At 45.6% G+C, this 26,594-nt stretch overlaps 1 protein-coding gene across 1 annotated transcript in view; it reads right to left on the bottom strand.

Annotated features, from left to right (window-relative positions):
• OTULINL (OTU deubiquitinase with linear linkage specificity like) overlaps nucleotides 1-26,594 on the bottom strand; it is a 111,680-nt gene that overhangs the window by 35,356 nt on the left and 49,730 nt on the right. Inside the window, exons 2-4 of the mRNA XM_068234585.1 lie at nucleotides 16,705-16,840; nucleotides 16,594-16,631; nucleotides 16,401-16,489 (exon numbers count right to left, since the gene is read on the bottom strand). Coding sequence (XP_068090686.1) covers nucleotides 16,401-16,489; nucleotides 16,594-16,631; nucleotides 16,705-16,840 — 263 coding nt within the window. The remainder of the gene's footprint in view (nucleotides 1-16,400; nucleotides 16,490-16,593; nucleotides 16,632-16,704; nucleotides 16,841-26,594) is intronic.

Here is a 26,594-nt window from a genome sequence, read left to right as displayed (position 1 = left end):
ATTTGAGGTTTGGACTGAAGTCTAGCAAGTTAAAGGACAATTGAAGCGAAAGGGATATGGAGGTTGTCATATTCCTTTCTTTTTAAGCAATACCAGTTGCCTGGCTGTCTGCTGATCCTATGCCTCTAATGCTTTCAGCCATAGACCCTGAACAAGCATATGCAGATTAGTTGTCAGATAATATTGTCAGATCTGACAGTAATGTCAGTCATTCAGACACTACTACATCCAAATAGATCAGCAGGACTGCCAGTCAAGAGATATATTTTAAAAGGAAATAAATATGGCAGCCTCTATGTACCTGTCACTTCAGTTCTTTAAGAGGAGTTGAGCTTCCTCACTGGTTAATGAAGCAACTGGCAGTTCAGTTTCCCTCCAAGTCTTTACACAGATCAATATTGTTAATTGGCTGGATATTTTTTCAAATTATCTGGAGCCATGCGGCACTCTGATGAACAGCAATATAGCTTTCAAGAGGTGAAGTCCAGAGAGCCATTATGGGCAGGAGTCTGGACAGGGTGAATGAAGCCTGGTCAGAGATATGAGTGGCAAAGAGCAGAAATATCATGTTAGGGTAGGTTCACAGTGCGACGTTAAAGTTGCGTGTTATAGCCCTTTCTAATGTGTACAAACGCCCTGCAATGCAAAGTCAAATGCTACATTCACATTGCATACGTTACGTTATAGTGCAACGCAGCACGTTCTGTGAAAGTAGTGCTTGCAGTGCGTTTGGCACGTTATGGGCTGTGTTACTGTGTTTGCACATGCTCAGTGGATTTTTAATTTAAAAAAAAAACTAACGCATGCGCCGTTTTCGGCGCATCAGGATGCCACGATAACGGCGCATTTGATGCGACGTTAAGGTCGCATTGAAAACCAAAGTTAGTAACTGCTAACGTTGTTTTGAACAATCCTTCAGGGCAAAGGTGAGACGCAGCTCCTCCCAGGAACAGACAGCACTTCCCCTATAAAAAAAGTCACATGGTTAGTCCACCCTCAGTGCGTTTAGCCAAGTACCGACAGGTGAACATTCCACTAACCCATAACCGTGCAACTATCAGACACAGAGAATTAACACCCGGTTAGCAGGTACTAACTGTTTTTTCCCACAATCCTTCAGGGCAAAGGTGCGACGATTAACAAGTGATACAACCCCAGGGTGGGACCACTGCTTGGAGAACCTTTCTACCAAACGCTTGGTCGTGTGCAGACATTGCATCAATTCGGTAATGACGGATAAATGTAGAAAAGCTTGACCACGTTGCTGCTTTACATATTTGCTCAGGCGAAGCCCCTGCATTATTAGCCCAAGAAGCTGCCCTAGCTCTAGTAGAAGGAGCTTTAAATGAGGCAGAAGTCTCACTTCCCATAACTCTGTAAGCTTCTATAATAGCTAACCTAATCCAATTAGCTATAGTAGATTTAGAAACTCTGACCTACAGTCTTCCCTGAAAATAAAACAAACAAGGAATCTGTCTTCCTGACATCTGAAATTCTGTTCAAATATTCCAGAACACATCCTCTAACATCTGAGTGAAAAAGCCTCTCTTTTCCACACTCTAGATTCACACAGAAAGTAGGCAAAATAATATTCTGTGACCTGTGAAACCTAGACATAACCTTCGGACAAAACTCTGGATCTGTCTGCAACACTAATTTATACTGAAAGTAAGGACTTTTCATAGACAAGGCTTGTAGCTCACTGACCCTTCTGGCTGTAGTGATGACTACTAAAAAATACTGTTTTTAATGTAAGATATTTAAAAGAACTGTCCTCAAGAGGCTCTAAGGAACCTTTGGACAGTCCCTTTAAAACCACTGATAATCCGAAGGAGAAACGTATGGTTTATAAACTGGCAGTTTCCTAGAAAGAGCCTTCAGAAACCTTACTATCAAAAAGGAGAGGAAGACAAGGGGATACCTGATAAAGTAGCAATCTGAACTTTAAGCGTACTTACAGAAACATTTTTATCCTAACCCTCCTGAAGAAAATCCAGGACTGCTGGAACTGACAGGCTATCAAACTTAAAGCCGGACAGCCAAAGATGGAAAGTTTTCCATCATTTCAAGTAGATCTTCCTAGTAAGTTCTTTACGGCTACCAATCAATGTAGAGGCTGCCTTGTCAGATACTCCAAATTTTTTTGAGTAAGGCTAATTCAGGATCCAGACTGACTGATTCAATGTGCCTGTATGTGGATGCCACAGGTTCCCTTGCAGCAGCAGATCTGGCCTGCAAGGAAGTCTCCAAGGGTCCTCCAAGGTGCAATCAAAATCAGATTTTGACAACCTCTCCATTTGCTGATTACTGCCGGAATCAAATTGAGAGAAGGAAATGCGTACAGAAGTGGAAAGTTCCAGTCTTGAATGAATGCAGTCACCCCCAGATTATGCGCTCTTGGATTGAGGGAGAAGAAACTCTGAATCTGGGCATGGTCTTCTGTTGCGAATAGATAGATTGAGTGTGTTCCCCATAGTTTAGTGATGTCTGCGAACACCTCTCTCTGTTTAGAGACCACTCTGATGACAGAACCCTGCTTCTGCTCAGTTTGTCTGCCTCTATATTGAGTGTTCCCTCGAGACGAACAGCTCTCAGGACAAGATCTCCTCCGCTTCTTCCTGCAACAACAGGGATCTCGTGCCTCCCTGTTGACAAAATGCTACTGCCGTAACATTGTTGGAGTGGATCAGAACATTGGACTGCGACAGTATTGATTACGCCTGAAATAAGGCCCTCTTTACTGCCCTTAATTCCCTCCAGTTGGAGGACCTCAGACTCCAGTTTTGTCCACTTCCCTTGAAAGGCTCTGTGAGCTATATGAGCTCCCCAGCCCCAAGTGCTTGCATCCGTAGTAATTAACCTTGTCTACAGGCTCCTTCCAAAGCCTTGCCTTCACAAGGTTGGATTCCTCCAACCACCACTGCAGAGACAACACCACAGTTTAAGGAACTGTGACTTTGAAATTTAATGTTTGTGGACGACCGTCCCAATTTCCTAGAAGGAAACTCTGCAACTTCCTGATGTGCGCCAGTGCCCAGGGTACTGCCACCATTGTGGATGACATCAATCCCAGCACAGATAAAATCATCCTTAGGTAAACCTTGTCTTCCCTCTAATGATTTCACTGCAAAATTTATCTTTAGGATATTTTCCGGAGGAAAGAAAATCCTCTGCTTTAATGAATTCACTAGCATGCCTAGAAAAGGCGTTTTCTGACTTGGAATCAAAGAGGACTTCTCTAGGTTGATAATCCAACCTAGGGATCGGTAATGTTCCGATACCAGATTTAAATGGTTTCTCAGTTGATCTGCTGAACTTCGAGAATAAGCAAGTCATCTAAATACGGAATAATTAAAACCGACTGCTCTCTTAACGGAATCGATGCTGCTCCCAGAATCTTTGTGAACACTCTTGGGCCAGAAGTGATCCCAAACGAAAGGCAAACAAACTGGTAGTGTTCTACCTTCCCATTTACTCCTGCTGCAAATTTTAGGAATTTGTGATTTTTGGTGAATGTCAATATGCATCTCTTAGATCCAGAGATGCCATAAAGGCCCCTGGAAACAGTAGCTCCCTTACTGAAAAAATAGATTCCGACCGAACTTTTTCTGTCTCATAAATAGGTTAAGTCTTTTTAGGTTCAGAATCAGGCGGAACTTGCCCGACGACTTTTTACTACAAAAATAGTGAAACAGAAGCCCTGCTTTTGTTCCTTTACTGGCGCAGGATACAGACTAACCAGCAAGCTCATGGTGAACCAGAACTCAGTGTGTAAGGGGCTACAATGGTCCTAAAAGCCCCCTTACTAAAATGCTAAGAAAAAGCAAAAAAGTTTGCTTTCTTAAAAACAGAAAGAATTTGCGATAATTCAGGCTGGAGTGAGCTTGAGATGTCTCCCAGAGCATCACTGCTGACTTTATGCAAATTAACCATGGTTAGCCTTAGAAGCTACACACCGCTGGAATGCAATGATGTGTTAGCTTGTTAATTTGTACAGAGCCCTAATAATCCAACATGCATACAGACTGTTTTGGATTGTTTGATCTGGCACAGGATGAAATACATTCTGTTTTAGCATGTTTTGCAATATTCTCAAAATTTCTAGAAAACAGAGTGGGATCTCTTGGGGCCTTTGAGACCACAAATCTCGACGATGGATGGAGTACAAACTATTTGGTAACCAAACTTTATTGTTCGGCAAATAAACAGGCTATTTGCCCCTTTCGCCTACCTAAGAGAGAAGCATCTTAGCCTTCCCCCCCACCGCTTGACACAAGTCATTGGGATTTTGACTGGGTCTTCAGAGCATTAGATTTAAAGCCCCCTTTTCCGTATTTATCAAAAGTGCACTTCCTGCCTTCTCTCTGATCTTTAGAGGCATCTTTTTGATCACCCCTTGGTTTACGGAAAAAAAAAAAAAAAAAAAAAAAAAATTTAGTTGCAACAGCTTTTTTCTTTAGAAAAATAAATAAATGTCTTTTTGTTTGATGTACTTTCCAAAGCTGATCATTAATTTCAGCAGTGGATGTAAACCTAATTGTCTCAGCAGAGGAATCAGCTAAATATGCAGCAGATTTAATAAAAATCGCAATAGAATTCAACAAATGCTCAACAGGTGCACCAGCCAGTATATTATCTCTGAACTGATTAATCCACAGCTCCAAAGCTCTGACCATACATATAGAGGCAACAGCCGGCCTTAACATAGCCACACTAGCCTCCCAAGACCTCTTCAAATACGCATCCACTTTTTTATCAAGTGGATCCTTTAGCTTTGTATAATTGATCATGAATAGACAAATTAGCTACCACATCCTTACTCAACTCCAAAAGAGTAATTAATGGTTGCAATCAACATCTCCGTATCCTCAATACGGAATTTAAACTTTGAAACAGACTCAGATTCTATTTCTCTAATGTCTGAATCCTCAGAACTAGCTGCAAACTCAGCCTGACTAACATCAATTTCAGACAAATACTCCAGATACAGCAACCTGAGAAGTAGATGGATTAGCATTCAATAATGAGGACTTAATTGATTACAATGAAGCATTAATCTCCTCTCTAAAGGATCTCAATGTATTCTGAACAGAGTGACCCAGCTCCTCCATCATAACCCTCTTTATGCACAACTGACAGAGTCTTTGCATAGGGCAACATTAGCTTAAAATTGCACAAAGGGCATCTCTTATAATTAGGAGGGAGCCTATGCTTATCTGCAGCAGCAGCCTCAGCAGTTTTTGCAGCAACCTCAGTTTTGGCCTGCAAAACAAACAAAAACCAACAATGTATGCAACTCTGTACAGCTTTAGCACATGTAGCCCAGAAAGAGAAGCCATTATCTCACCTTCTGGGCGGCCTGGTTGCTCTCAATCCTCAGCGTCTGACATGTCTCCAAACTTTCATGTCCAGCGCAGGACCAAACTCCCTCTGAGAAACAGCGCTAACAGGCCCGCGCCGCCTCCCCTTTAAAACATATCCGGCCTGCCGCGATTGGATGGAGGGGGCGGACCGGATTGTCAGAAGGCGTAATGAGCCAGCTCTACAAATTGCTACATCCGGCATACCCGCCGGAAATTACGCATCCGGACGCGGCCAAGCGTCCTAATGGCCGCAATACGCTCCACATGGCCGCTGGCTTACCTCCGTCCTGCTCCTCTGCTGCAAGGCCGCCAAGGGGAACCCACGCCTTCTACACTTGCTCTCCCCGGCAGCGGGAGAGAAAGGTAGGCAAACCCCAGTAAAGATCCAGCCTGGGGCGCACGGCCAGACTGCCTCAGTACCACAGTCTCAGCCACCCAGAAGGATCCACCTGCAGCCCAGCACACAGGCTTCACCCAGAGGGGAGATGCCGACCTGCCTGGACGCAGGAACAAACAGCACTGAGGGTGGACTAACCATGTGACTTTTATAGGGGAAGTGCTGTCTGTTCCTGTTCCTGGGAGGAGCTGCATCTCACCTTTGCCCTGAAGGATTGTGGGAAAAATGACAGCTTAACGCAACAGAGCATAACGTGTACCAACACATTATGATTTTGCGTTGCGTTACTACCTGCAGTGCGACCTTAACGTTGCACCAAAAATGCAACGTCAACTGTGAACTTAGCCTGAAAGGTTTGAGGAGAGGCAAGATTACAGAAAGAAAATAGCCTTGTGCACCATACAATTCAAGAGCCATGGCAGGAGCTAGAGGTTGAGTTGAGGGTGGTGTGACTATTGCTGATCAGGCGGAGTGACTGCTAATGCCGGAAGGAAAGTGACTGCTGGGGATCCTAATAGCATGGTGACAGCTGAAGATGCTGGTGGAAAAGGCCATTATGGAATGGGTTATGTTGCAAAGAATTTCTAGTTGGATTTTACATTTTCCAGTGGATTTAAAAATTAGAGCATTAGAAGTATTTTTATCCAAGAAAGCTAAGCAGTTAGCATTTCCAGTCTAGTTGTGTGCAAACAATCATCAGGGAAACCACAAATCGTTAAATTACTCCAGATACTTACTACTGTAAAACCTCTCACATTGTAGATCTTCCTTACAGAGGTAGAAGCAGTCAGAAACAAACTAAGAACGGAAAATCAGAGCAACAAGAAAAAAGCTCTAGAGTTCAGCAGAACTCAGGACTAGAAACGGCAAGGTTCTGTAAACTGCTTCAGGGATGGAGGTGCCCATTAGGTAGATCACGATCTACCAGTAGATCGCAGAAAACTTCATGGTAGATCCCAACCCCACTACAGTTTCCATTCTGTATATACAAATGTGCTCCTAAAATTGTACATAGGTAGATCATTTTGACTTGCTAACTTTTTAAAGTAGCTCACAAGCCAAAACAAGTGTGGGCAACTCTGCCTTAAAGTGTATCAGAGACTAACAGATAGAATGAATCGATACTTACCTGGGGGCTTCCTCCAGCTCCATAAGCACGTCCCGCGCAGTAGACCCGGCCTGACGCAACTGAGCCAGTTACCGGGGCTGATCGCGGGAGACCGAAGCACCTTTTGAGAGGCGCTCCTGTGCTTTTAGTCTGCAGTAGCGTGGCAACTAGCAGACTTAATCCACATTTCAAGAGTGCATCCTGCTCCCATGCTGATAATACTGGATTGCCTGAGTGGAGACAGGCTGATTCTCCCCACCCGCTTCAAGTGGTTGGTTGCCCCTCACTGCAACCCACTTTTGTGAGTATATTTCCTCTCGTTGATTCATTACAGTTAATAGTCACATTGTTCTACTGGGCATTCATGGTCTCTGTGCTTTTTCCTAAGGGAAATCTTACTTCACCTCCGACCTTGGCATATACATAGGTGACCGTTAATGAATGTAAGAGTCTAAAAAGCAAATAGGCCTGGAAACCCGCAGCAATCTACAGTCCTCTAAAAACCTTTAGTTTATATTCAAAAGGGAACTCTAGGTGAGACATATGGAGGCTGCCATATTTCCTTTTAAACAATGCCAGTGTTTTAAACAATGCGGTTTTAAACAATGCTGATCTTTCTGGTCAGTAGATTTCAGCAAGGCTTGGTGTACAGAGGCGCCAGAGTAGAATAAAAACGTTTAAAAACAGTCTAAGGGCTGGGGCACACCGAGCGGGTTTTTGGGCGTTTTTGCAGCTGCTTGCGGCTGCGGATACGCTAGGGTAATGTATTTCAATGGGGTGGGTCACACCAGAGCGGGAGGAGTTTTGCTTAAACGCATACTCCCGGGCTGAGGCATTTTTTTTTTATTGCGGAGGCCTTTCTGCCTCCAAAGTATAGAAAATACGCAAACCGCTCTGAAACACGCCAGTTCAGAGCGGTTTTGCAGTTGTTTTTGTTACAGAAGCTGTTCAGTAACAGCTTTACTGTAATATATGAATTCTGCTACACAAAAAACGCTACTTAAAACCGCAAAATGCTAGTTGAAACGCTTCAGAAAAAGAAAAAGCGTTTCAAAATCTGCTAGCATTTTGCGGATCTGCTAGCGGGTTTTGGTGTGCCCCAGGCCATAAAGAGGGGGATTTTCAGGTGGACTCAGGGCCGGGCCGAGGCATAGGCTGGAGAGGCTCCAGCCTCGGGGCGCAGTGTAGGAGGGGGCGCACAATTCATTCAGCTGTCATTCCTAATTGTGTTTGAAGCACAAAGAAATAAGAAAAGGGGATACATAGCAGTGACTGCAAGCCAGATAACTAGATATTAAGGTGTTGGGGAGGTTGTGGGCCCTGTGGCACCTCTTAGTGTAATAGCAATGAGTGTGTGACAGCTGGGGTGGGAGGGATGGAGGGGCGCACTTTGGTGTCTCAGCCTTGGGTGCTGGAGGACCTTGTCCCGCCTCTGGGTGGACTGACCTCCCTCAAAAATATAAAACTCAATTGAGTCACAATATATCAATACAAAAATGTTTTTATTTAACTCCACGTAGTGCAATGCGTTTCGCAGGTGTGGTCCCGCTTCATCAGGCAATTGAGTATAATTCAATGGGTCTAAATGCAGAAGTGAGCGCCTCTGGTCAGTAGTGTCTAAAGAAAAAAAAATTCACGAAAAAAACAACAAAAAAAAAAAATACTCGGTAGACGGTATTTCTGCGAGGCCTCCAGGATGGCCCCTAGTTGAGAGAACCCTGGCCGCTCCCTGCAAAAGAAACACAGGCTTAGCATTTGATTTAATTAAGGAGGTATAAAAAGTCAGGTGTCCCTTCACCAGTTTTAACCGAGAAGAACTTTTTTTTTTTTGAAACACCGCGTGAGAAAGGGAGGGAAGTATGAGGGCCATTCTGAAGGCCTCGTAGAAATACAGTCTACCGGTCAGTCTAACGAGTATTTTATCCCTACGTCCTCCAGGATGGCCCCTAGTTGAGAGACAACCAAGAAATCATACCTCATAATTAGGGTGGGATCACCGTCTGTAAGACCTTTCTCCCAAACGTCATATCTTGATTTGGCACTCTTGTACTCGTCCCCCCTTGCTTGTTTATATAGGTTACAGCCACTAGATTGTCTGAGAGGACCAATACTTCTTGGTCCCTCAGATGTATTTCGAAAGTTTCTAACGCTTGTTTGATCGCCAGTAACTCCTTGAAGTTGGACGACCTTATCTTTTGATCCGGTCCCCAACTTCCGAGTCTGCATACCTTGACAGTGGGCACCCCATCCCCATGCGCTGGCATCCGCTGTGACTCGCCTGGTTGGATTCTGAACCCATTGTCGTCCCTGTGTGAGGTTCTCTGACTGTAACCACCACTCTAGGGACTCCCTTGTGTGGGTGTTTAGTACCCTCTTCTGGTTGAGAGATCTGTGATCCTTGTTCCAATTTTTTGCTGCTATTAATAAATGCCTGACTCAACCACCTCCTTAGTGAATTATACCCCCACCTCAATTAAGAGGGAGTGACCAAAATTGCTAAAGATTCCACTAGTATAGATAAATAATTTCTGGTCTCTCATAGGTATAGAAAATTACAAAATTTGCTTTATTTGGAATTCACATGTCAAACTGCAGACCAACCAATTAAAATCATTTAAAACACGGCCATGATAGAGCGCTCACTCAAAATTCACACCATAAACACTCATACAATCATACCCCCTTCTGGTACCGGTACCAACTGTCCTTATCTTCAGAGAGGGGGAGACAGGTTGAGTGTAGGTATAAATAGTTGAACAACTTCAGCTTGCAATGCTGCAGTGACGTGCTAGGTCGTTTGTATGGAATGATCTCACCATAAGCTTTAGGTCCTATCGATTTCCCTCTCAACTCCGGATTTCGCCATCAATAGGGCTGCTATGAGGTGCTAGGGCATCACCCAAGTAACCAGTCTCGGTGGTCGGCTGTCTCGCTCAACCCAGTCCGCAGGAGCCTTCTCGGGGAGCAGACGCCGACCTCCAGTCACGCTGCTGCAGCTGCTGCCGAAAGTTAGGAGCGTTCAAGGCCGCGGGATTTGCACCCGCCCATCGACGCGTTGCGCCCGCCCACTTGCGAGCTTCGTCAGAATGTGCGCGGCTCACGATTGGCTGGGCTGCCCTCTTTATTCTCCTTCCAGTCTCGGGGCGGGGTTTCACACCGTGACAACTTCCCTCTTCCCCTCTGTTACCTTGGTAACTTCAAATATATTGTAGCTTTATTCAGCACCGGACAGACAGTTGATAATCATATTGCTTGACGTTTCTTATGCTTTCAGGTAAGTTCTTCAGTCGTCTCCTTTGAGGTATAGCCAGATTAATTCTACTCATAAATTACTTAAGCACTTCCATTTCCTGCACAATTAAGTCCCCCTCTCCCTTTTCCTCGCTGTTATGCATTAAAGGGACTCAGAGCTCACGAAAAAAAGAAAAGTTGTACTCACCAGGGGCTTTCTCCAGCCCAGTGCTGGTCGGGAGGTCCCACGCCGGCGTCCTGGCTCCTCTCCTTCTCCCCGCTCCGGTATAGCTGACAGGCCGCAGCCCGGGCGACACTCGGTGGAGTGTCGGGCTGCAGCTTCCGCGTATGACGCGGATTACGTCACACGCCGGCCGCCTCGCGTCATCACGGCGGCCGGCGTGAAAGTACTGCGCATGCGCGCTTTAATCGCGCATGCGCAGTACTTTCACGCCGGCCGCCGTGATGACGCGAGGCGGCCGGCGTGTGACGTAATCCGCGTCATACGCGGAAGCTGCAGCCCGACACTCCACCGAGTGTCGCCCGGGCTGCGGCCTGTCAGCTATACCGGAGCGGGGAGAAGGAGAGGAGCCAGGACGCCGGCGTGGGACCTCCCGACCAGCACTAGGCTGGAGAAAGCCCCTGGTGAGTACAACTTTTCTTTTTTTCGTGAGCTCGGAGTTCCTTTAAGTACTTCCAGTGTACATCCCCTCATCATTAAGATTCATATGCACTCAGAGTTCACAATAAATTATCAATCACTGTTTAGGGCAGAAAAGGGGCAAAGTCCAGCTCATTGTTCATTCCCTCTGGGCTTAAAGCTCCTAGTAAGTATATCCACCTACTTTCTTGTTGTTTTATTATCTTGAGCCTATCTCCCCCTCTCCTATTTGGCATGATGTGGGATATTCCGGTGGCTTTTAATCCCGCAGGATCACCATTATGTTCCAAACAAAAATGTTCCGCTATTGCGCTCTTATATTCCCCATTTTTTTGTAGTCCACAGATTATATTAGACACATGTTCCATTATTCTTGTTTTGAGTTTTCTCGTGGTCATACCTACATACACTTTATTGCAGGGACACTCTAATCTGTATATGACCCACTCAGTGTTACAGTTGATAAATTCTCTAATCTTCCATTCTTTTCTCCTTTGAGCATCACAAAACACTCTCGCAGGGACCATTTTCTCACATGCCACACAATTTCCACATCTGTACATGCCTACAGTTTTGCTCTTATTTAGCCAAGTGGTTTTTTCCTTTGGGATGTACTCTGAATGGACCAGAGCATCTCTGAGACTTGGTGCTCTTCTTGCAACTAACATGGGCCTGCTTCCCACAATCCTGTGCAGTTTTTGATCCGTCTGTAACACTGGCCAATGTTTGGTCAGTATTTCGCGGATCTTTCCCCAATTTGAATTGTATGGAGTTATAAATCGTGGGGGACTTTTTCCTACATCTTGCATCTTCCTGCATCCTTTCCTTCCAGTCTCCAACAACTCCTTCCTCGGGCGCCCCCTTGCCCTCTCATAACCAGAGCACAACGTTTCATGTCGGTAACCCCTCTCCCTGAATCGATCATATAAGGCCAATGCCTCATTGTTAAAATCAACTTCTTGAGAACAGTTCCTGCGTAAACGCAGGAACTGTCCGTATGGGATCCCATCCTTCAAATGTCTCGGATGGTGGCTGGTGGCATGGAGGAGGGTGTTACCTGCTGTCGGTTTGCGGAAGGTGGTGGTCCTCACCATACCACCATCCCTCCAAATGTGCAGGTCCAGAAAAGCAATATTAGATCTACTCGCTGTATATGTTAGCGAGATATTACGATCATTGCTGTTCAACCGACTCATAAAAGAGTCAAGTTCTTCTTCACTCCCCCTCCAGACCACCAGCACATCGTCTATAAAACGAATCCACATACGGATGAAGTTGGACGACCTTATCTTTTGATCCGGTCCCCAACTTCCGAGTCTGCATACCTTGACAGTGGGCACCCCATCCCCATGCGCTGGCATCCGCTGTGACTCGCCTGGTTGGATTCTGAACCCATTGTCGTCCCTGTGTGAGGTTCTCTGACTGTAACCACCACTCTAGGGACTCCCTTGTGTGGGTGTTTAGTACCCTCTTCTGGTTGAGAGATCTGTGATCCTTGTTCCAATTTGTCAGAAAGTACTGTTGCAGTCCTCTTAAGTGAGCCTGAGCCCCCTGGACCGCGGTGATACAGGACGACATTGACCCTACCAACGACAGCACTTGCCTCAATGTTTGTGTTACCGTTTGTAGGGACAGAAGATTCCGAGACTTCCCGGTAATCTTTATGACTTTCTCTTCTGGTAAAAATATTCTCTGAGACATTGAATCCAAAATGTAACCTAGGAATACTTTTGACTGGGCTGGTATTAAATCCGACTTGTCGTAATTTATTATCCAGCCTAGAAATTTTAGGGTCTGAATGCAGAGCTGTAGATCCCTCTCTAGCTCTTCTGCAGTTTGTCCCATCACTAGAAAATAGTCTAGATAGTGTATCATTCTTATATATTTCTTAAATGAAGGCAAGCCGTGACTTCCGCCATGATCTTTGTGAAGATCCGCTGAGAAGCTGCAAGGCCGAACGGAAGTGCGCGAAACTGGAAATGGCAGACTGTGTTCCCGACTCGAACGCAAACCTGAGATACCTCTGATGTTCCAAAAAAAAAAAAAAAAAAAAATTGGAACATGAAGGTAAGCATCCTGGAGATCCAGGGTGCACATGAATACTTCTGGAGTTAATATACTTCTCACAGAGTAAATGCTTTCCATCTTGAATTTTTTTCTCGCGAAGGAAAGTATTTTATTCCCTCAGGTTGAAAATCATACGGTATTTTCCCGACGGTTTCCGGACTACAAAAATGTGGGAATAAAATACTTTCCCCTTTGGTCTGGGGGAACTGGCGAAATCACCTCCTGATTCATGAGGGAAGTCACGGCTTCTTTCAAGGCTGTTGCCTTTACTTGATCTTTTGGAAGGCTGGTAATATACATTCTTGGGGAGGGGGGGGGGGGGTTAATTTCCCTGAATTCAAGCCTGTAACCTCTTTCTATAATACTTAAAATAAATTGACTTTGGGAAACTGTACTCCACTGCTCTCTGAAGTACAGTGGACGCCCCCCCCCCCCCACTTTTATACTGTCACTTAGTGTCCTTGGTTCCCAAGGTTGGAGGCCTCTGGGACGTGGAAGCCCCTCTACCTCTGCCACAGGAGTAGGCCCAGTTCCTTCTGGGTTCTGAGGATTTACCTCTAGACATGGTCGCGCCTCTCCCCCGAAAGTACTTTCTTAGCTGTCCTTTTTTCCGTTTATCGGGAAACCTCTTCCTTTTGTCTGTTGAGCGAGTCAGGACCTCATCTAGGTCCATACCGAACAACAGCGAACCCTGAAATTTCATGGCACATAAGCGGGTTTTGGATACCACATCCCCCTCCCATGTTTTGAGCCAAGTGGCTCTCCTGATAGAGTTCACTAGAGCCAAAGCCTTAGCCGCTGCTTTCAGAGATTCGACCAAGGCATCAGCGAGGAAGGCTAGAGCCCTAGCGATCTGATGAAGGCGCAGAGCGCCGAAATGCGTAATGACGTCAGATGCACACTAACGGCAAGCCACGCCCACCCGGAAGTGAGACGGCAGTCCAGGACAACGGAGATCGCGCTACTGGCCACAGCGCGTTGCCATCCACCACCCGGTGTTTAAGCGGCTGGCTTACCGCTGACAGGCGATTGTGACATTTATGTTTGTGAGTATATTTTAACTTGTCTAATAAAAATCACCCTTTGATAAATGCACTATGGAGCGCTCTATATTTACATAGAGCCCTAGCGATGACCGGGAGGAGAACTTCTACTTTTTTGTCCATGGGGTCTTTAAGAGCCCCTGTATCCTCAAAGGATAGGTCTGCGTCTTGAGTATTGTGAGAGGCTAGCGTCTAATTTAGGACACTTTGACCACTTTTGAATTTCGTCCTCATTAAAGGGGAACCTTCTCTTAAAGGACTTTGGGATAGCTAGTCTTTTTTCAGGCATTTCCCACTGGTCGTCCATAATAGAGTCAAGGGCCTTATGAATGGGGAAGACTACCTGTCGGCACCTGTAGTCCTTTATATATTGAGTCCTGAACAGAGATCTCCTGAGTTGTCATAGGGATCTGTTCAGAGTCATAGATCGCTTTAAGTAACTCAGGGGTTTCTTCTGCACTAAATAAGTACTTAGAAACTCTGTTTAATACAGGCCCCTCTCCTGACTCTTCCTACGAGAGGCCGTCCTCCCTCTTTTCTGTTTCCTCTTTAGAGGATTCATATTGTTCTTGGTCCTGTACCGAACCAGATCTAATAGTGGAATGAGAAGTCTGAGGAGTTTGCGATCTTTCTGACATAACCGCTCTGAGTGCTTGGAATGTGGACTGCATCTCAGCGGTATAAGATGTCAAAAATTGTTTTACCACTTTGAATGATTCTTTTTCTGCAGAATCATCCAAGCATTTTTGACAAAAAGGATTTCAACCAAGTGTCAGGCAATTTAGCATTGCAGGTATTACATCTTTTTGACTTGTTTTTAGGTTTAAGGGATGCAGTTTTTGTAGTCTCTTTAGCCTGGTGGATAAACAGAAAGAGAAAAAAAAAAAAAAAAAAAAAAAAAAAAAAACAGTATAACTAACAGCACTACACATTACATGCTGGGATTTTTATTTTATTTTATTTATTTATTTTTTAAACCTCTGCCTTACTGTACCTGTCCTGCAGACACTTGGCTCGCAGCTTCAGTCCTTTTTGGCTCCATTGCAGCAGTATTAGGTTGCTCCATGCTGCATGCTGCTTGAAAGCCAGCTTCCAATTAAGCCAAGCTCTTTAAAAAGGACCCCTTCAGAGGATCCTTCTGCGCCATTTTTAATCCTGGCAGTCAGAGCGCCTTTGCCCTGCTGCCTTTGCGGAGGTGGATTGCGGGAACAAATCCCTAGTGCCCCCTCCTGCACTGCCATGCCGCTGTCTCTGCGCCCCCCGGGTCTGCACCATCACAGCAGACTCCAGGGAATTGCAGCGGGGAAGCTTTTCTCCCACCCTCTCCGAAAGCGGAAGTGCGTCAAAGGGGGCGTGGCCTAAGCGCGGCGAGGCGCTGGACGCCGACCAAGCTTCCGACCTCGTTCCCACGCAGCCTGTTGCCCCGCTTCCGCCCGCTACAGCCCACGGACAGCCGAAGGGATGGTTATCCCTCCATATGCGACAGCTCTCTGCCTGACTCGCGCGAGGGGTCTCCAGCCGATCCCAGCCGCCCAGAAACCTACAGACCAGGTAGGGACACCACTCCTCATTACCCCAGCCTGTCTGTCGGCAACACCATGCCCACAGCACCCGCAGGGTCACGTGGTCGGCAGGGTAAGGTTAGAACATAGAGGCCACAACGTCTTCTCCACATGGCCCCTAGTCCCTGGAAGCCCATGATTCCTGCAGCGAGGAAACACAGTGAAAACTGGAGGAGAACACCTGACCTTTATACCTTCTTAATTAAATCAGATGCTAAGCCTGTGTTTCTTTTGCAGGGAGGGGCCGGGGTTCTCTCAACTAGGGGCCAAAAACACACCACCACTCTAAAACAAGCATGCAGCTAATCTTTTCAGATTTGTCAGACATCTGATGTGCATACTTGTTTAGTGTCTATGGCTAAAAAGTATTTGAGGCAGAGAATCAGCAGGACATCCAGACAATGTGCATAGTTTAAAAAGGAAATTAATATGTCAGCCTTCCATGTGTTTCTCACCTCGAGTTCCCTTTATTTTTTCTTTTCACCTTAAGTGGTTATAAAAACATCATGCAGCCTAGCAACACAAAATGCAGTCATTTGCTGTTACCTCCCTGGCGGTATTGACGGCTATACACACGTCACTACAAAACATGCTGTGAACGGTATTGACATGCACACACATCAATACTCTCCTGCACCACATGCTAAACCCTTGCTTGACACATTTTGGCAAGTTACAGGGATAAGGGAAAAAAAAAAAAAAAAAAAAAAAAAAAAAAAGGGAAATTGAGCACCAGGGAGGTTGTGTATTTAGGAATTCAAAAATTTTTTCATTTAAAGGGAAGTTATTGTGAATTTATCTACCCTAACATCATAACACCCCACCCCCCCTTACCTAAAGCACACCGCTGCCTACCCCACCTGCACAGACCTCTAAACTCACTACCTACCCACACACATGGTATTTACAAACATAGCACAGGCAAAACATGGATTTGCATCAATAAAATGGTGAAAAGTAGCATTTACCTTCCTTATCTGTGTTACATTCTCCGCTTCCCCTTTCCACTTTCTAGAATAAGACCTTACATCAACTTCTGCATTTACACTCAAGTTTCCTAAATTTAAAGTAATAGAAGAGAGAAAATAGGGTTTATATTTTTTTTTTTAAGTATTAAAATTTATTATAAAATGTGTACCGGTAATCATAATAAAAGCTTACGTTTTTCTGAAAATAATCCTTGATATGGCATGAGACTCCTGCAAATAAAGGTAATACAAGTTTAAAGGAAAATATTCAGAGGAACAGAAACACAAGTGGAAAAGAACATACCAACAAACCACATCTCTGAATCCCCGCCACATCAGAACCAGGATGGCCACGGCAAACAGAAGACACTGCTGCCCTAGGTACCATAACTTGCCTGTAACCACATGAAGGAGGGAGACTCTTGACGCTTCAGAAGCACCTGAAATTTATAGACCACACACAGTGCTTTCAAAACAAAGAATTGAATAAAATAAAACAAAAATTCACACACACACACACACACACACACACACACACACACACACACACACACACACACACACACACACACACACACACACACACACACACACACACTTTAATAAATATATTCTGATAAATAGCTTTGAACCACTTGGAACCACTTGTTGGACTTGAAATATTTAAGTCATATAATCTGGCAAATGAGCTAAAAGTTACAGCAGCATTATGCATCTTGCCACAGCTTAGAACCCCCCCACCACTTCCACCTGAGCCTTGAGGTGGAGGAACAGCTTGTCCATGGATTGCACAGGGGCTCTAGGAGAGTGGGAGAGGTTCTGCCACCCCTTCTTTCCAGCACCCCCCCCCCCCCCCCACCCAATATCATGGACCTGGTATAGTTCGGGGTGCATGGCCCGACATGGTCCGGGCGCTTCATTCTGGCTATACCGGCCTGCATGGGTGCCAAGGGGTTAAAGAGGTTTGGGAAGGGGACCCCACACTGTCAGGTCTCTTCACTCACCCTTTCCAGCTCTGTATACAGAGCTGGAAAGGGGGAAATATAATAATAATAATAATAATAATAATAATAAACACACATATATACATACACAATTTTTTTTTCTACTGTATAAACAGGTACAGATACTAGTGCTGTACTGTATGTGGTACCCAGTATACAACAACCAGCCAATCATGGCAAGCGATGTACCTTACCGGCGATTGGCTGGTTGTATACAAAGCCTGCTTGGATTGGTCAGCAATCCCTGTCTCCAAGACTATCAGAGTGTTAGCACAAACATGCCTCTTTCACCCGTCTGGCCCACCCTTGCACAGGCGTCTGGTCCACCAGGCCAGATCAGGCAGTTGCCTGGAGTGCAGTGCAGTGGGGAAGCTCCGCCCCCCGCCCCTCCAGCCTGCCACTGGAGGGGCAGGAGGGCCATCTCACTCCTGCTCCCTCCTCTCTGGCGCCACGTTACACAAAGCAGAGCAGCTAGCAAGCAAAACGTGTGTGTGTGTGTGTGTGTGTGTGTGTGTGTGTGTGTGTGTGTGTGTGTGTGTGCGTGCGTGCGTGCGTGCGTGCGTGCGTGCGTGCGTGCGTGCTGCACACTGTTAGCAGCCAATCGTAGCACTCAAATCCTAGGCTGTGATCATGGAGAGACCAGCAGAGGCACTGAGCAGCAGAAACCGTCACGGCCAGCCAGGCAACTCACATTATGTTGTCTGGCTGCAGTTCCCCAAACAGTTCCTGGGGCTATACATCACTGATTGTGCTGTGCAGACAAGCCAGCAGTCAGGCAGTTCCAGGGGTATAAGAAAAAAAGGTCCACACGGGTAATTACGAAACAGATAATAGTAAATTCAGGTTAGGCAACTTCAATACAACTAAGATAACCTGATTTGCCAGCTGTTAAAGGTTTCTCAGCCCACTCTGCCCGATTTATTGTCCATGGTTAGTCATTCCACTTGTGAATGGCTTCTTCCATCCTCCACACTTTTCTTCCCACCACATTCTCCCTATCTTGTTCTCCATTTCTGTCCTTAGCTAGCCTCTTCCCAATCTTATTCCCTCTCTATTTTAATCTCCCATGATCTCTCCCTCTTTTCCCTCTCCCCTTCTCTCTCTCTCTCTCTCTTTTGCATTTTAACACAGGAGCTAACAAGCTAATCCCCATCATAGTCTAATTTATATGGTGCTGACATCTGCAGCACATTACAGAGCACATAGTCATGTCACTGACTGTCCTCAGAGGAGCTCACAATCTAATCCTACCATAGTCATAATCTAATGTCCTACCATATTATTATTATTATGTATTTATATAGCACTGACATCTGTAGCACATTACAGAATACATAGTCATCACTGACTGTCCTCAGAGGAGCTCAGTCTAATCCCTACCATAGTCCTAATCTAATGTCCATCATCATCATTATTTACGTATTTATTTATACAGCACTGAAATCTTCTGCAGCACTTTACAGGAATTTCCCGGTTTGTTGACTGCTGGCCTAGGGTGGTAAAAAGTACAAATCCGGTCCTGTACCCCCCCCCCCCCCCCCTTTCAAGTGCAGGCCATTCTAGCACTGGACTGTGGCAGCCAAAAAGGAGATTAATAGCGGGGTGCCGAGTTTACAGTAGCCTACAGCAGATAGCTTCACAGCGTGTAGGCTACAGATCCACCATACCCCTCCAGTCTTGTGGTCCTGCAGCTTCAGCCAAAGAGAGTGCGACAGGCAGCTACAAAGGGTGGTGAAGAAGGTTTTTTTTTTTTTTTTCCTTCCCTCTTAGGTGTGTGTGTGTGTGTGTGTGTGTGTGTGTGTGTGTATATACAGTATGTACGTGTACAATGTGTGTATGTACCATGGGTGCATGAGTGTGTACAGTGTGCATGTGTATGTTCAGTGTGCAATGGGTGCATGTATGTATATACAGTGTGTGCATGCATGCAGTGTGTGCGCGCACGTATGCATGTACAGTGTATTTTCTGTTGAACCGCTGCCGCATTAAGTGTATTTTCTGGTAAAATGCTGTTGCATTACGATTATTTTCTGGAGGAACACTGATGCAATAGGTATATTTTCTGGTAAAATCGCTGCCGCATTAAGATTCTCATGGGAGGGCGCAAAGGAGGAAGGGGCGCGAGGGGTGGGGCACCACAGGTTTTTTCGCCTGGAGTGACAAAATGGAGACACCCCTGCACCCTTGTATACTATTACCTCCTTCTCTGCCTCTCAGATTTCGCACATGCGCGCCTGCACTGCTTCACTGCAGTTCTCAGGAGTGAGATTTGAGAGGCAGAGAAGGAGGTACGATAATAGGATATAAGGGCAGGCTAGACGGGTGAAAGAGGCGTGTTTTTCTGGGCACCGCACCGCTCTCTTTTTCCATACCCCAGGTGTCCCAGACCCTATAGCTTGATCAGCCCTTCACGTACACCTTCCCAGTGAGGTGCCCGCTCACCTCATCATTGGGACCACATTAAGTCACTTCCTGGTGAGTGGATTTTCTACCATACTTGTACAGCCCCACCCTTGCTGCTTTCATATGGCCGCGGCATATGGTGGACAATTTTTGAGCTCCCCCCACCATATGCAGCAACCACAGATTCTGCAGACCTACTCAGAAATTTCAGCACCCCGCCCTATAAAAAAGAGGACACCAGACGTAGTAGTAGTTTTTTTTTTCCTTTTTGTTATCAATAACTCGGGTGGATGAAGAGAAGCTGATCCAGCTGCCTGGAACAGGTATAAAAAAAATAAATAAATAATATAAATACACCCTGCTCTGCATGGCTGCATTGGGCAGCAAAATTAAATGTGCTAGCAGAAGTTGACCAGGCATGCATCTCACATGAGATATGCATGCAGGGCTGTTAAAAGGTTAATACCCTATGCTGGTTTGTGCAAGACCCTTTGGCCAATAGCTCACTGCACTGCCTACCTGTAAAATGGAGAATAATCAAGATAGGACTGATGACATTGAAATCCCGACAATTTGGGCCCTGGATACATGAAGGACTTGGTGAACCTGCACCACACCTCTCAACCTCAGATCAGCAGGATCCATAAACTTGGTCACTCCCAGAGTGCACCTCAAAACCTTTGGAGCCAGAACTCATACTGCCCCTACCCTTTGGAATTCCCTACCACACCCAGTAAAGAGCAATAGAAGAGAAAGGATAATCCGGGAGCAGCTTCACCTTTCAGGTATAAAACTTCAAATACTTTAATATACTTCTTCCAATAAAAATATATTGACAAAGGTAAAAGGACATCAACAGCAATACTTATCGACAGGAGGTAATGAAGGTGGTGCGGAGGCTGGTCGACGATCGTTTCGCCCCTCTATGAGGGCTTTCTCGAGACCGTAAAGACAAGCCCATCCCTAGAGTTAATCAAATCCAGACTGAAAAGCCACCTTTTTAGCCTGACATTTCCAAACTTATAGAATTCTTCCTCTGTACCACAATTCACCAACCAATTACTGGTCTGACCCTTGCTTATGTGCTTTGAGTCCTATGGGAGAGAAGTGTTGCACAAATGTTTATTGTATGGATTTACTTTTACACAGAAAGAAAGATAGTTTCTACTTTTTCCAGACAATCCAGAAGAAGTTCCTCCAAATATCAGACTGGTTTTCAAATGTTAAAATCTTTAATGCTTAGAACATTTAAAATTTTAAAGCAACTACATGTCAGCATGAATAGAGAATTCAATAAAAGCAATGTATAAATCCCCATTAGTTATGTGTTATTCAGAATGTATTTAAAAAAAGCACTTGACATTTTCAGATTTGCATGCTGTAGTTTCCATGTTTGCATACTGCCACACAATGTCCAGAAACTTGATATGAAGACATTGATTTGCATAGCAAAGCAAATGCATCAGAATGCGGATGACCATTTCAGTTTTGTTTTTTCCCCCATTTAGGTTTCAGACCATGTCATGGAATACCTTAAAGGACCACTATTGCAAAAAATAAATAAATAAATAAATACAAAAAAGTAGGCAGTTAAAATCTGGCAGAACCGATAGGTTTTTAGAAAATAAATAAAAGCAAAATCAGTAAAAGTTATAATGAACACTGTTAGGGGGAACACACCCCACCAACAGGAAGCTATGTTGGTGGGTAGAGAAAGGGAGGGGAAAAAAAAAAAATCACTTGTGTGCCGAGTTGAGCCACCCTGCAGCTATGCCTTAAAGCTGCAGTGGTCAATTAACCACCCTGGCGTTCTATTAAGATCGCCAGGGTGGCTGCGGGAGGGTTTTTTTTAAATAAAAAAAAAAAACACTATTTCATGCAGCCAACTGAAAGTTGGCTGCATGAAAGCCCACCAGAGGGCGCTCCGGAGGCGTTCTTCTGATCGCCTCCGGCGGCCAAAAGTAACACGGAAGGCCGCAATGAGCGGCCTTCCGTGTTTTGCTTACTTCGTCGCCATGGCGACGAGCGGAGTGACGTCATGGACGTCAGCCGACATCCTGACGTCAGCCGCCTCCGATCCAGCCCTTAGCGCTGGCCGGAACTATTTGTTCCGGCTGCGCAGGGCTCAGGCGGCTGGGGGGACCCTCTTTCGCCGCTGCTCGTGGCGGATCGCCGCAGAGCGGCGGCGATCAGGCAGCACACACGGCTGGCAAAGTGCCGGCTGCGTGTGCTGCACTTTATTTCATTAAAATCGGCCCAGCAGGGCCTGAGCGGCACCCTCTGGCGGTAATGGACGAGCTGAGCTCGTCCATACCGCTAAGGTGGTTAAGTAAAAATTGGCCTGGTCTTTAGGGAGGGGAGGGGGGGGGGGGGTTAACACCACGGTCCTCTAGTGGTTAAACAGACTGAAGGGAAAAAAAATTAAATTTAAAAACCGCCGATATCCTGTGGCAGAACGAAGGTTTTTTTACCCCCCCCCCCCCAAATCCTAGGGCACAACCTGCCCGTGGATCTCCGCCTCTCCCAGTGAAAGAAGACAGAGGGGCGGGAAGAGGCAACGATCAACGATCTCCCCCAGTTTCACATAAATTTCCTCTCGCACAGGTACACTCTTAACTACGATTAAGGGCAGATGGTAGGCCCGATACGCGTTAGTTGATCCTGTGATTTTATTGCCTTGTCTGTGGATTTTTCTAATAAACATTTCAGCCTTTTTTTACCTCAACCTGCTCTGGTTTGCAGATCCTTTTTGCATTTCTCTACTACCATGGCCTGGCTTGCCTGATCCTGCACCGACTGGTATGATGGTTGGGGGTTGAGCGTTATGATCCTCCTTACTACCGAAACAGGAAGTGGCTGCCGGCGGGGCCAGGAGAATCGGAGAGAGACGGCGAGGGCACCAGACAGCTGCAGGGGGCTATTGGAAGCCCAAGGTGAGTAAAACTAATTTTTTGTTTGACTTAAGTGTCCCTTTAAGTGTGCTTCATTGATGTAAAGGTTGTTTATAATCTAGTGGATTTTTCTAGAATGGTTGGAATGGTACTGTTTAAAAAAAAAAAAAAAATACAAATGTATTCATACCTTTTGTGCTGGTGCATCTGTGTATAGTCAAATACTTTTAGCCATAGACCCTGCACAAGCACGCATATTAGGTGCTCTGACTCAAGTCTGACTGGATTAGCCACAGGCTAGTTTCAGGGGGGTGACTAACAATACTGATGCCAGAAGATCAACAGGACTGCCAGGTAACTAGTTTAACCACTTAAAGATAACTGGACAAATATATTTGTCCAGTGTAGCTATGGAGAGTGCGCCACCAGTTTGTTATAAATGAGGCACGTGTCTGACAAGTTGTAGAAGTGTTTTAGGGTTGAGGCCCATGTCTTGTGTATTCTTTTTAGTCACAAACTGAATCAAAAGAAAGTAAAATGTTTGCATATTCTGTATAAAAAAAAAAAACAAAAAAAAAACACATGCGGCCAAGTACTATATTGTCACTAAACATTGTACTAGGAACATAATCTAAAGTGTGTAATAACCAGGATGGATAAGGAACTAAAATTAGTGGGTTTAACTTCTAGTTAGCATTTAGCATTGTTTATTGTAAAGCAGTAATGGATGTAAATTGAGAAAGTGTTTTTTTCCATTTCCCTTACTTTCCCTTTAAAATGCATAGAAAATAAGGCAATTACTAAACAAAATCACACACTAAGGCCTCGATTCATAAAAGTGCTGTCGGTAAGGTAACGTCGAGCGGGGAAACACCGCTGTCGGTATTTCCGCCTTCAGGGTGGTAATTCATAAAAATTTTGCTAGTTGTGACAGGCGTGCAGAGATATTCCGCTGTAGGCAGGCGTAAGGCTGTCGGGAGACATGCGGAAACAGGGGAAGCAGGCGGAGTCCCTCCGTGCGGTGTTCTCTCTGCAGCTGCTTGGGAGGTCTGTCCCATTCACTGCAATGTATTCCGCACGCTTCTCGCCACATCAGAGGTAGCGGTAATACCCGTCCGCATACCGCTACCTCTAATCTTTATGACTTGACTACTTGTTACTTTCGCTATGATAATCACCGCGCAGCGGTGATTCATCACTCTGCTTGCGAATGTCAGCTTTTCATGCGGAAAAAGCCTTTATGAATACAGATTTTGCTGTGTGGTCGGTAAAGTGAGCCGTTTTCAGCATTTCCGAATGCGAGAATGCTTTATGAATCGAGGCCTTTAAGCCTAATTTGTCCTGTACAAAAAAAAAAAAAAAAAAAAAAAAAAAACATATTGCACTGTACAGATAATTTGTGCAATTGGTAATAAAGCTATTGGCGAATGAAACAGAGCAGCTCCGATATGTGAAAGTTGCCCTTGTCCTTAATTGTTTAAAAGGAAATATAGCAACCTCCATATCACTCTCCCCTTGGGTTCACTTTAAGTACTAACCCTTCCAGAGAAAAGACATCATGAAGTTTGTTTCTCCAGAGAAAGCCATCAAAAGGACATTCAGAGAAGTTGCAAAACACTGGAGAAGTAGTTACGCAGGCCACATACAAAACATATCTGTCCTTCAAGCCCGGCACACAAGAACCATCAGCATCCATGTCTAGTGTAATTACAAAACTGGATGAACACCAGCTGCTTGAGTCTGAACAAAAACAGAGTGGTTGGTGGTAGGCAGTCCACACACGATGGATGGAGTCCAAAAGTCTCCCCACCTCAAACTGGCAATTGGGCAGATGCTGTGCAGTACAAAACCTCGTTTTATAGAGAATTAGACAACTTCTCAGATGAAGGCCCACCTACTCTAGTTCCTGCTTTTGTATCCTCCCATCTGGACTACTGAAATCCCCTATGGAGACATACATAGCTGAAGAGTTTGTTAAAGCAATATGGAAGAATTTCTATGTCATGTGGCAACATCACTGACAGCAGTGTCAAGGGGCATTTGAGATAATGTTTGCCCTTCAAAATTGGTTCACTGCCTCATTCACCAACTCCTGTGTCTCCTTCTCTAAAATCTCCAATTGACTACCCTCTAGATTATAAGATTGCAAGGGCTGCAGTAACTTATATGTACCTGTACCAGTATTGGTGAGGTCTAAGAATAATAGAGAACAATTGACCAGCACACCAAAGAGAAGTTTGCAAACAAAAACAACTCTAAAAAGGTGGCCATACACTGGCCTGATTCGCCGCCGTTTCGATCACTGGGATCGAATCTGCTGCCAATCGTTCGCGCTACACGTCGAATTTCGATCCTTTTCGTCCGATCCCGTTGATCGCTCCATGCGGAAAATTAGCGTCGATCGCCCGCGGGTAGGGAGCGCGTCGCTAGCGGCGGTCGAGTACCCGACGACCGACGCAACAGAGCCGCATAGATTACCTGCTCCGCCGGCACGTCTACACCCGGTCACCGCTGCTCCGTGTCCGTGCTGGTCTCCGGCATGCTTCAGTTCCTCCTGCCCGGCAGGAAGTTTAAACAGTAGAAGGCGCTCTACTGTTTAAACTTCCTGCCGGGCAGGAAGAAGTAAAGCATGCCGGGGCCGGAGACCAAAGCGGAGACGGAGCAGCGGTTACAGCGGGACTCGTGCCGGCGGAACAGGTAATGTATGCGGGCCGGGGAGCGGCGGCAGCACCACCACCACAACAGATTGTGAACGGTTTCAGGCTGAAATCGGTTCACAATCTGTTTGCAGTAACGGTAGCCATACGATCCCTCTCTGATCAGATTCGATCAGATAGGGATCTGTCAGTTGGTCGAATCTGATGGCAAATCAACCAGTGTATGGCTACCTTAAGGCCTCTTTTCCACTAACAGTTGAACTGTGTGCTCAGCAAGCAGTTACCATGCAGCAGCAGGCAGTTGTGAGAGTTTGAGAGACAATTCACTGCTTAACAATTCATGGAAAAGAGGCCTTAAACCCCATTGTCAATCACACTACTGTGAAAGCAAACTGTCCACTTACATTAGTTAGCAACACTGATTGACAATTTCACATGCTGTTGTGCAAATGGGACAGATTGAAATTATAGGCAATTAGCAAGACACCCCCAATAAAGGAGTGGTTCTGACTGATGATTTGATCACTTGAATGCTGACGGTGCTTTCTCTCTAGCAGTGGCGTAGCTAAGGAGCTGTGGGCCTCGATGCAAGTTTTACATTGGGGCCCCCTAAGCACTCTATACATAAATTGATACAGTGCACCAAAACCTGCCAATGGCAACAACAGTTTTTGAGGTGCAAGAATGTCATGGGGAACAGTTAATGATTACCACTATTCAAAGTATCTATAGAAGTGATTATTAAGAGCACAGGACCAATAGAGAGCCAATACTGCAGTTGAGGGAGGGCCCCTCGTGGCCCCAATGCAGTCGCAACCTCTGCACCTCCTATTGCTACGCCCCTGCTCTCTAGTGGTAGCATGAGACTGAGTCTATAGCCCACACAAGTGGCTCAGGTAGTGCTGCTTACCCAGAAAGGCATATTAGTGCAAGCTGTAGCAAGGTTTGTCGTGTCTGTCAGCATAGTGTCCGGAGCATGGAGGAGCTACCAAGAGGCAGGCCAGTACACCAGGAGACATGGAGGAGGCCAACAACCCAGCAGCAGGACCGCTACTCCCACCTTAGGGCAGCTGCCAGAGCCCTGCAAAAAGGACCCCCAGCGGGCCACAAATGAGCACGTCTGCTCAAACAGTCAGAAACAGACTCCATGATGGCCGTATGTCCGCAGGTGGGGGTTGTGCTTACAGCCCAAAGCCGTGCAGGATATTTGGCATTCGCCAGAGAACACCAAGATTAGCA

The sequence above is a fragment of the Hyperolius riggenbachi genome, chromosome 5, assembly GCF_040937935.1.
Source record: "Hyperolius riggenbachi isolate aHypRig1 chromosome 5, aHypRig1.pri, whole genome shotgun sequence".
NCBI classification, from domain to species: Eukaryota; Metazoa; Chordata; class Amphibia; order Anura; family Hyperoliidae; genus Hyperolius; species Hyperolius riggenbachi.
Note: the sequence above shows the minus strand (reverse complement) of the source record. Positions and strands in the feature narration are given on the sequence as shown.